The sequence below is a fragment of the Alligator sinensis genome, unplaced genomic scaffold (assembly GCF_000455745.1).
Source record: "Alligator sinensis unplaced genomic scaffold, ASM45574v1 scaffold198_1, whole genome shotgun sequence".
Classification (NCBI taxonomy): domain Eukaryota; kingdom Metazoa; phylum Chordata; order Crocodylia; family Alligatoridae; genus Alligator; species Alligator sinensis.
In genome coordinates, this window is record NW_005841906.1 from 4,130,587 (window position 1) to 4,142,343 (window position 11,757).

At 43.0% G+C, this 11,757-nt stretch overlaps 1 protein-coding gene across 4 annotated transcripts in view; it reads left to right on the plus strand.

Moving 5' to 3' along the window:
• The window catches only part of DAAM2 (dishevelled associated activator of morphogenesis 2), a 198,070-nt gene extending 187,537 nt beyond the window's left edge, over positions 1 to 10,533 (plus strand). For all 4 annotated transcript variants that reach the window (XM_025197839.1, XM_025197838.1, XM_006018598.3 and 1 more), the window contains 2 exons: positions 7,954 to 8,287; positions 10,441 to 10,533. In XM_025197839.1, the coding sequence (XP_025053624.1) occupies positions 7,954 to 8,287; positions 10,441 to 10,509 (403 nt within the window). In that variant the 3' untranslated portion in view covers positions 10,510 to 10,533. The remainder of the gene's footprint in view (positions 1 to 7,953; positions 8,288 to 10,440) is intronic.
• The last annotated feature ends 1,224 nt before the right edge of the window (positions 10,534 to 11,757 follow it).

The following is an 11,757-nucleotide window of genomic DNA, read 5'->3' on the forward strand; positions in this document are numbered from 1 at the left end:
GCTGCCGCCGCTGGCTCCGCGGCGACAGCTCTGCATTCTGCACCGCCGCCGCCTTGGCACCGTGCTCCGCAGCACTCCCTGCCTGCCTCACCACGCTCCCTCCACACTCCCTGCCTGCCTCGCCGCTGCTGCCACAGCTCTGCACTCCACGGCAGCGGCTCTGCACTCTGTGCCACTGCTGCCACGTCTCTGCGCTCTGCAGCGCTCCCTGCCCGCCTCGCTGTACTCCCTTCATGCTCCCTGCCTGCCTTGCCGCTGCTGCCATGGCTCCATGCCGCCGCCACCACCGCGGCTCTGCGCTCCGCATCACTCCCTGCCCACCTTGCTGCACTCCCTCCATGCTCCCTGCCCGCCTCACCGTGGTAACTCTGCACTCCATGGCGCCGCTGCCACCGCCGCAGCTCCATGCTCTGTGGCGGCAGCACCACTGCCACCGTGGGCCAAATAAAATGACTTGGCGGGCTGCATGGCGGCCCGTGGGCCATATGTTGGACAAGCCTGCTCTAAGAGAAGAAGGGAGGGAGTCTATTCTGTTCAACATGTATGTCTTCCCTGTCTCCTCAGGCTCTCAAATCTCCTGTGTGTTGAAAGCAGAGGCAGCTCTAGAAAGCAGCTAATGCCATGTTTTTTTCTTCAAGAAACATTCAAGGAGTAAGAAGCACGTTAATCTCAGCAAAAGGAACCTTCTGTTCTCTGCTTGGCCTTATGCAAGTCCCGTTAGTGCTGTCAGCTCCCAGTTTTTACAGGAGGGAAAATGTCCAGTTAGAAAGGGTGGGATGTCACCCAGAAAAAAATTGCTTACGTTGCACAAGCATCTGTACATTCACAAAATAACAGCATTTTCTTTCTTCAAGAGCAAGAAAATACATTTAACCATTGTTTTGGATTTTTTGCTCTCCCTGGGCTGCATGAGTCCATGCACAGGTGTTGGGTAAACATAGAGGTTTAAGATGAAGAAATTGACTTGATGAAATGTAGTTCTCGAACTTGGGTCAAGCCATGACCTCCTTTTCAACCACTTGCCATCAGATCTTCACTAATGTAACTCAGAAGCCTTTATGGCAGTTCTCATTGCATGCTCCACAGGAGGTGCTGTACTGTGGTCTGCAGCCCCTCCTCCTTGGCAAGCTTCAGAGCAGAGTAGTGGAAACTGGTGCGATGATTTACAATATGAAGTTGGCATGCAAGGAAGCTTGACTTGAAGTGACAATATAATCTTGCCTGTCTAATCCTGTCTGTCTCTAGCCTATTGGCAAAGCAGAGACCACATGCATAATGGCACAAGGAAAAGCAAGAGATTTAGTGCTTGCCCCAGCTTCCCCATTCTTAGAGGGCAGTTCCTGATATTTCAGCCCACAGGCCAATACTGCTGTGGTGGGATGTAATAACAACTGTGCCTTGTTGCAGACCTGTTTGGCTGCTTACCTTGTGCAGATGATGGACTCCATGTTATTGAACACATCTGTGGCAGCACTGGTTTGAGCAAAGCACCCCGTAGATTTGAATGACTAGCTCCCCAGTGCATAGTTCCTACCAGCATTAACTCTTTCACTCCAGGCTTTTCAGTAAGACAGCCTGCACTCTGAGGTCAAGGTGAGTGGGAGACAGGAAATGCCTTGGGCCAAAAATCAGATTTTTTTTAGAGCTTTCTGAGCCAGCCTTGTACTGCTTTAGCTGGGTCCTTCTGACAACAGACCTAAGTTTCATCTGTTTATAATAACAACCCTAACGAGTGTCAGCACTAGCATCCATGAACTGTCACATAAAGTGTTCTCTCTCAAATTGCTGGCAATGGCTTAGGACCTCTCTTTTTTTTTAATACTGAAGCCAAGCAAAATTCTGAGTTAAGTCCCGTGTCTCAACTAATTTCCAGCGACTCAATTCGTTAGCTGCCAAATGGGCTGTGTGCCAGTGCCTGATCAGCAAGCCAATTCCTTCTTTGATGGAAAGGATGCTGTGAGGGGGCCTGTGGCTACAGCAAATCCCTTTTGTGAGCAGCTCTGTATATCAGTCTTCAAAATACTAGTCTTTTTCTTGAATTTGGGCAAGAAACCTCATTTTCTATGTCACTTCTGCTTATCAAGTCCCTGATCAAAATGAGGAGTTAAAAGCTAACCTTGGATGGACTGAAGGATGCACTTCAGTCAGAGATGGATACCTGTGTCTTCCATGGGAGTCCAAGAAAAGAAGAATATGGATCTTTAGATCTTTGTTTTATTCTGCTGTAGAGTCTACCTATAGTTTGTAAGAACTGCACATTTTATATCTCAGGGAACTATGTGAGGCCTAATTGATTAATGATCATAAAGCACAACACTTTTTGATGAGAGCGCTTTGGAGATTCACTTATAACAACATAGTGAATCATTCCCAGTCCTTAGGAGCAGCCCTACTATAATAAACACACATTCTAGCACTCAGGAGCAGCCCTAATATTATATATATATATAATATAGTATGCCTTTGTTGTACATAAACACATTATATTCTCTCTCTCTGATGGAATGATAATGTATGTTTGTACAGTGTCCACATACACATGCAGACTACATACTTGAGAGCGAGGGCACAGTTTTCAAATCCTTTAAGGAGTTGGTTAGTGGGTGGGGTACCTGCTCCTATGCAGATAGTTTTTATCCCCTTAGGAGTCCTTAGCCAGTCCAGACAATAGTCCATAATACAAACAAGGCCCCTTGCCCAAAGAGTCAAACAAATGACTAAAGTAAAATCCTTTAGCTTTTCTATAGAGGACAGATGAGGGCCTTTTAGCTCTAGCCCTTCCTAGAAGTAAACTTTTCCTCTGGCGCCTCCTGGCCACAACTGCTCCTTCCCCAGCTTCAGCTGCCTCCTGTTGCTCCCCTTGGGCCTTTAAACTGCAAGCTAATCACCCGCAGCTGGGCTCCTACCCCAGGGCTGTCTGCCTCCCTTAAAGGGCCAGACCACCCTGTTACAAGGTGGTTACTGTAAACAGTTGTAATTACAAATTCTTGGACCAGAAGCAGTGAACAAGCAGCTTTTCATCTGATATTGCGGCCCTCAAATATGGAAGTGCAGCATCACTGTGACAGTAAAAAAAAAAAAAAAGAGGGTCTGTAGAAATAAAGGCAACTTTTTGGAACCTGCCAAGATTTTTGGATCGAGTTTGAAAGCCAAAGGAAAAAAGAGGTCTGAACTGGTTCCACCATCAGCAATTAGTATCTTCGCCCTTCTGCCCTTCTCCATCTCTGTTTTACTAGATTTAAAATGAAAGGAGGCTGAGCTTGCTTTATTTTGGCTGGGCTTAGCTGGGTCACACTCCTGTGTTGTAGCTGATCACTAATGTATCTAGCAAGTGCAGCTCATTCAGCTAAGATTTTTAGGCAGGGCAGGGATCCAATGCATGTCAAGGCTGTGCATGTCTCCTGATCCAAAGGCCAGTGCTGCAGTTAGCCTGGGAAATGTTGGCTTGACTGTCAGCAGGGTGGGAACATCCTGCCCTCCCCACACCCCCAGCATATGTTCTTTCCGCCTTTCCCAAGCTGTCATATCTCACAGAGAGGCTGTAGCAGAATATATACAAGAAGAAAGGAGCACATAAGACACAGCAATGGGGGGAAAAAATCACTGCTCTCCTCAGCTTCGTCTGTTTTGGGATAAAAGGGGTGCTGTTAGGACTTGTTAGCTAACACATTCTAACTACCATGCTCTGAAACTGCAGCCAAAAAGCACCCTGCTAAATTGGTTGAGTTAAAGCCCAGGACCAGTTTAGGCTTTTAATCTGACCTATTTGGCACCTATTAAAGTAAATGCTGGCTTGTTTATGCTAGACTTTAAAATGTGTTAGATCATGTTGGCAAACATGTGCTGACTTCACACCTTTAAATCCTAGAACAGAACGAGGCCTTAATGTGTATTGTACAGAGCATATGGGATGATGTTCTGACACGGGCATAAATGACACAGAGAAACTGGTGGTCATCCCTATGACCTGCATTCCCCATTTTAGACATGCATAGTCATGTATGTGTGCCCACAGGTCTATACATACATACAGCATATCTACATACATGGTCCAAGAAATGTTGTACCCAGGTGTTTGGGTCCTAGAAGTAGTAAAATTGCATCTTCCTACGCTAGTACACCCTGCTTCTCAGCCCAGGCACAGCACCATGCTAACGCAACTGTGTTACTCTCAGTATCCAAACTAAGAACTAGTTTACCTATCTCTGAACAACTCTGTTTTGTGCTACATACACATACCCAAGATACGGAAAAGAGTCAAGTGAACATGGTAGTAAGAGTGGAACTCAACTGAGTTGAATTCTTCTACCCCTCTCTCTCTCTCTCTCTCATATGCACGCATGAGTGCCAGACAATAGACAGGGAAAATGATAGCTGAAGAGCGGGACTTCCCAGTTTATCTTTCTTACATAAGATTTTTAACTTTTTCTGAGGACGGGCAACTGAATGTTTTGGAAAAGGAAGATGAAAATCTTTACTTTATTTCTACTTCTAATATCAGCTGCGATGGGGAGGTACTCAGATGTGCTTCCTATTGAGTAACAGAGTTTAACGTTTTGCTTTCTTGAACCAGACAGGGTACAGGAAAATCCCAACATTACTTAAAATTGGGTTATTAATCAAGGCCTATGACACACAGCTTTTTCCTGTACCTGCCCTCCTGTTGGAGCGACCTCACCCAAAGAGTCCTAACAATGTTGCTCTGCGAAAAGATTTATTTGGGTATTGTACTAATCCAGGAGAACGTGACATGTCTTTCTCAAATGCCATTTCACCTGGTCTTCAGCACTGTGGAAGTCATAATGACTAGTAGCAGGAGGGAGTGCACCACCTGTCTTTAGGCTTGTTTTTTTGAACTACAAGACAGCACCAGTTTTTAGTCCGTCCCTTAAGCCTGCAGCTGTGTGAATGACAAAGTTTTTGACACTGGTTGTTGCTTGAGTCAAGGAAGGCCTTGTTTTCACTAAGGAGTCTGTAGAAAATCATTGTGCATACCTGTATTCAGAGAACATGTGACAGGACTCAAGAGTTCATGGTATGTAAAGAGACTAGTGCCAGCCCATTCAGAGTTGTACTGGAGTAAATTTTAGGCTTTTCCAGGTTATAGCTGGAGAAGCATCTTAAAACCATTGACATCCTGTTGATGTTTGATAGCCTGGGCTAATTATGTTGGCTAATAGTCTTTCCCTTTGATCATGTTTCCCCAGCAGGCATAAAACCCCAGAGCTGACCAGGACTTCATTAATTACAGTTTCAGCAGACACACTAACAACCAATTGGTCGCAGAAACTGAGCTGCTTTTAAGTTTTCTTATAGCCAGTTAAAATTGCAAAGCATGTTATATATTTGCAGTCGGGAACAAATTTTCCCTTGGTCAGATTCCCATGGACTGGCGATGTTCTTGCTGTGGTGTAGCACTCTTCTTAGAATGCTGGTCATACACTAATCGATTACTTTCATGTCATTGCAATGGCAGGGCAATGGCAGTGCCCTCCCCAACTTGTTTTTTTTTTACCTGTGGCCTGCTGCAAGGTGTTCTTGGTGTTTCTTGTAGCTATCTTATATGAGGTTTTGGAGTGGATGATATTTTAGTAAATAATTGCCCCAAAATGCAAAGGGCTGGACTCAATGTCTTGGGAGTCCTCTTCCAGTCCTATATTCCTGTTTTACTAAATTGCCAATGCACTAAATGTGATCTCTCTCTTCTAGTCCCAAAGGGGAGGAGCATTTGCTTCTTTGACTTGTAGGGTAGAGTGTTAGAATGGTTTACCCGAAACAAGAGGCTAGTATGATCAGGCATGTGTAAAGTTGGCCAGTTCTGCTGAGCTGGGCTCGCGAAAACTCTGTTGTGTTCATTTTTTGATGTATGTGCATTTACCCCTCCCTTCCATCCTGATGTTTGCTTTGAAGTTCAGGTTCAAACAAAGCCTAGACCTCAAAACAAAGCTCCACTGGAAATATTGAATACTGGGTTTTGTCTGTGCTCTTGTTAAAAATGTTAGCCCAATTAAGCCTGAATTTTGGCAGTCCACATTTTATTTGGCTCATCTTTCAGGTAGTCCCTGCAATTCCTCATATGATCAATCGTATGACATATCAGCCACAGAACTGGAATATCTGTAACCAATAGATGTTGTGAAATAGATATGCAAATAAAACTTAAGTGTGTTCTCATATGCAGAGAAGAGACATTGAGAGCTTCCTGGGTTGGTACTCCTAGTTCTTGATAAGCTATGAGCAACATTTATTTAATTACAACACAGGATGATGTTCTAGATCCAGTAAAGCCAGCTGTTGCACTGAATCTAAGCTGACTCTGGACTTTTTTTTGCATTAGGCAGGGTATTACTCTTTACTGGTTTAGCATGCAATGCACCTATCACTGTCCATTTTACTTAACTGTTACTCCTCTCATTTGTAATCCAAGAAGAGATATCAAACCTAACTCAGGTTGTACAGATACAGAGGAAAATACACTGTAGCAATAATATCAATGAACAGAGTCAAGAAGTTTATGAGAAGATAGCACACTAGAAATGTTTAGTATAGATAGTAAGAGAGACCACCTTACTCAGTGCTAGGTGAAATTTTAGGATTAAAGGTGTGAAGGCTTTTGTGCTTTCAGTATATCACAGGGTCAAACAGTTTGTCGATTTTTGTATTCACTTGGTTTTTCACCCTTACTTTATTGTGTTCATAGTGCACATGGGACTATAGTATGAGAGCTATGTATTCAAGCTAGCCTAAAAACCATTGGCAGGTTTAGGTCTATACAACTCTTGGTGCTTCACATCTAGGAGTGAGGCTCTCGCAGGCATAGACACACACATGCACCCAACTCTATTGGCTCCACTATCACTAAAAGTAATATCAGATAGACTTCAGAGTGGTAGGGGAGTACTTAAATGGTTTAGAGAACTGGATGAGGTCATGGTCATCTTGCTTTGCATAGGACTTGAGAATCTTAAATCTGATGGAAACTCAAAATGAAACAGCTATAACCAATGGACTGAATTCATTTTTAGTCTAACTACACTGACTTTAACAGACTTATTTGACTTCAGTGAATTGATTTCATGGATGAATTGGCCCACTAAAGCTTTTTCTTGGTTTTAAATACAACCATAGAGCCTCTGTGGATTATTTTTTTCCTTTATTGTTTCCAGCCACAGATTGGCGTATAATCTTTACCTGAAATAAGTCAAATTGTATATATTCTCATTATGAAAATTTCACTCAGAGCTCCAGTGATTTGAAAAGTTACTCTAAAATGAATTCCAACATGGCTTTAGTCCTTTCAATCCCTTCTGCAACTTCACTATTCTTATAAGCATCTGTTTGCATTCTTATACTATACCTATGTGGTATCTAAGGCTACCGATGAGTCTGCTTCACCCCTAGTTTATGTAATGTATGGATTGGTACAAGAGTGATGTTAGTACCAGAGCAGTATACCTCCCTCCTATGTGCATCACCATCCTTCTGGAGTTCATCTGCCATAGCTGTAAAGTGAAGCTGGGTGCATTTGTGTAGGAATCCTGGATACAGAATCATATGAGTTGCTGGGACCTAAAGCTGACAATAGTCTTCAGATTAATTTGAATCCATACTAAGGTCCAGTATAGTCATGGATATATGTAAGTGTCTGTCCGTCAATTAAAAAGGTTTTATGTTAGCGTGTAGGAATCTTTTCACCAACTACTCAAAATGAACCAAATATTGTGATGGAACAAGATAGCTCTTTGTTGGCATACAGCTGCACTACCCAAGTACATAGATCTGGAGAAATAATGGGATTGTAAACAGGCAGAATGCAATTCTGTGTAAAAAACCCAGGGTTTGTCCAGAGTTCTTTAGGCAAGAAACCCGTCTGTTCTTACAGTTCCATGCTCCATTTACTTGATGTCTGCTGTATAATTTGCCTTCAGTCTATTTTCTTCTCTTCCTTTTCAGATTTGTGACCAGGTTTATTGAGCTGGATGGCCTGAGCTGTTTGTTGAACTTTCTGAAGAGCATGGACTATGAGACCTCAGAGAGCCGCATACATACATCTGTTATAGGGTGTATCAAGGCATTGATGAACAACTCCCAGGGACGGGCACATGTCCTAGCTCATCCAGAAAGCATTAACATAATTTCCCAGAGCTTACGGACTGAGAACATCAAGACTAAGATTGCTGTGTTGGAGATCCTAGGAGCGGTCTGCCTGGTACCAGATGGCCACAAGAAAGTCCTGCAGGCCATGCTTCATTACCAGGTCTATGCTGCAGAGAGGACAAGATTCCAGGTACAGGCAGGATGCACTTTCAACAATACCAAATGTAGTGCATCTTTTGGATTGATGCACCGAGGGCACATCTACATATGTCCCTACGGTGCCTTTGTTACTGTGCTGCCATTCAATACTTCCAAAAGGAAGCACTCAGTGATGGTGCAGTAACAGCCCATACTGTGCCACGCACACCACACGTGGTTCTTTTTAATTGCTACGTTGTCATAGCAATGTATTATAACGAGGGAGTGCGTTGCTACAGCGACGTCATGGCGGCGTCACAGTTTGTGACTGCCGACGCTATGTTTCCATAGTGCGTTGCTATGTCGCCATAGCGTCACATGAAGATGGGCCCAGTGTGTGTGTGTATTATCATATTGTAAAACTCCATTTTCCACAGGATTGGACTTTAGGAAGTGTCACTTCCATGAATAGATTTTTTTAATGGCACATATTTAGAAGGTATTCATTTTCCACGTTAGAAACTTATTTAAAGTTACTAAGTTTCACCTTAAAAGTCAATAGCACTGTATTACTTAAAGGCTTTCAATCGCTTTGTACTCTAGTTGAATATGATTTCATTCAAGGGTATCCATTGCTACTCTATCTAGGTACTGATGTCACAAAGCTCTACTCCATGGCTTCTGTAAAAAATTTTTAAGTGATTTCTGTCATAAATATAAAAAGTATGGGCTAAATTATCTGCAGTGACAGCTGTTAATAAATCAGCATATACTAATCATTGCCACACAGCACAGAGATCTCTTGTTCTAAGTTTAGAGGGACAACTCTGGTAGTCTCAGGTGCTCCGGGTAGGTAGGCAGGTGGTTTACTTTCTGAGTGATCAGCTGTAATCGTGATCACAGCAAGCCCTGTACTCCTTACATGTCTGAAATTCCCATTGGGTTTTACCTTCATAAATTAGGGTGTTAATGCATGTTGGAACCGAAAACCTTGCTTATTTAGTGATTGTCTATTGCTCCCATTTAGTTGTGCTTGCTCTAAGCTTCAGAGCATCTTGGGCTGCACCAAACTTGATTATATGTGAAGATCTAGCTCCACAAAAGTTTATAGCATCCACAGCTGAATGGGAAAAAGTCACTGGTCAACAGCAATAGTTCCTGGTTTTCATCCAGGTGGGACCTGGTACAGAGGTTGAAAGATGAAAAATTGTTTAATGCTCAGAGCACATATGCTAGAGAACAGGAGACCTACACTATTTCCTTGCTCTGTCCATGACCTACAGTTCCCACAACCTCCATGTGCCTCTATTTTATTTTCATTATTTGCACTGAAAGTTCTTCTTTGTGTGGGCTCTCCCTCACCATGTGTTTGTGCAGACTTTAGCACTATGGCACCCTGATCTTAGTGTGGGGCTCTCGAGGTCATTGCAATACAAATATTAATAATGATATAATGTTAGAGTAGAAAGGAGAGGAGACCAAGGTTCCAGTCACAAAAGACCGAAATACCATGAATAAGGTAGGGATTACTGGTACAGAGGATGGGGGTAGGGAATGGAAGCCAAATGCAGAAAGAATTTATTTTCTGGGTTGTAGTCTGAATGTATGAAAGAAAGAGAGAACCAGGCTTCAGTCTTACTAGTTTTCTGGTAATTAACCTAACCTGAGGAATCCCTTCTGAAGCTTGCTGCTGTTTAGATTGGAGGCAGTTTGGGGTGGTTTCACGTGTCTGGCAGAAAATGATGGTAATTCTCAGCTCTGGCAATACTCTGTCACTTAGCTTTTAATTTCTTGTCCCAGCTTGACCAGGTTGCTCAGCTGAATAAACCCATGTGGTGTAGGGTTGCCAAATTGACTCAAGTGCCTCCTTATGTGCATCTTTTTTGGGTCTATAATTGAGTAAATAACCAGGATGAGGTGTCAGTGCTGGGCCGGTCTATTATAAGATAGATCTTCTAATATAGCTGGGCCATTGTGAAGTTGCATCTAATGATTTGCAGAAGCTCTTGTGAGCCCAGGGGAGCTTACTTACCGTCTCACTCGTGAATGGAAGGAATGTACCAGTAGTTAACTTTTTCAGATGTTTTTGCTTAGAAAAAAATGAATGATAAATGTTTGCTTCATCTTTAAAAAACAAACAAACCCATGTGATTGGCATCAGGGGCATATTCCTAATTTGTTTCTTTTTCTAAAATCTGCATCTAGAAGTTGGAACGTGATTCCCCCCCGAGCACTCTCCATCAGGTTGAAAACAAACAGTTCTCTTCATTTTGAAGAATGATAGATGCTGAAAAACCCCTTTCCTTTCCTGACTTCCACTCAGTTGGTCATTGGTGGTGTCTCAAGTTCTTATGATGCAAATGTGGGCTTATGCACAGAAAGACAAGGAAGGAAGTGAATCCATGTTGTGAAGTTCCCTATTAAGAATGTACATATTGTAAAACTTCTTCTGTCCCTTCTCAGGGGTGAAACTCTATTGCTGTCCACCTCTGGGCTAAGTTCAGTGTGGTCTTGTAGATCTTTCCTGGCAAGCCCCAGAAGGATCATCAAATACCTACAGTGCAGGTTCATGTGGAGCTTTCACTAAATGCATGTGGCTGAGTCCAGGAGGCATTGGACAAGCCAGGTTTTACAGTGTACATCTGAAAAGAGGGTACAATAAAGCAGATTCCACCATGCTCCTGCTGGGACTTAAGTCTGGAGGTTCCTGGCTAGAAGGTCTTGCCTCTCTGCTCAGGGTCAGACCAATCACTATATTTGGGATCAGGAAAGGAGTTTTACCCCATGGTCAGATTTGTATGAACTGTGGAGTTTTTCATCTTCCCCTGTAGCAGGGAACCTGTACCTGTGATCTCTTGAGCATATTTTAACAATCTTTGCAGCAGCAGGACATTGGCTGCTGTGTTCCCCTTGCCTTACTTGTAGCACATTAGGGTGTTATGTCTTGTGTTGGGTCAGGGTTAACTGCATAGTTTTGCTAAGAGGTTAGACGATGGCTTTGTATGGGATGATTTGGGTAAGGATGATCCAGCTTTGGGCATGGTATTGGACAAATGACCTTTCAAAGCCCTTCCAGCCCTATTTCTCTATGATTCTATGTAATTAAATCCAGTGACCACATCCTTTCTAAGCATCTCTTCACACTGTTCTTTGATCTGCACCTTTATAACCTGATTTTGTAAATAATTCAGATACCCTTTAGTTTCTAAGGACAGCTTTGGTGGTACATATCTCCTGTCACTGAAGCAATAGCTAGCAGCTCTTGGTGTGCAGATGCCACTAAAGAGTTTAGCGCTTGCAGCTTTAGGCCAATTTTAATCAGCCACACCTAATCTCCACCCCCTTGGAAATTATCTCTCAGCCTGTAAAACCACCTCAGGACTCCCACAAATGGAGGTCTGGCATCAACAGAATGAAGTTATTAAAATTCTTTTTGAGTAGTGAAAATTAATCAAAAGCAACCACGCAGGGGGAACGGGAGAAGTATATTCTGAGAGTGTAGAGCAGAAAGAAATTCCTCTG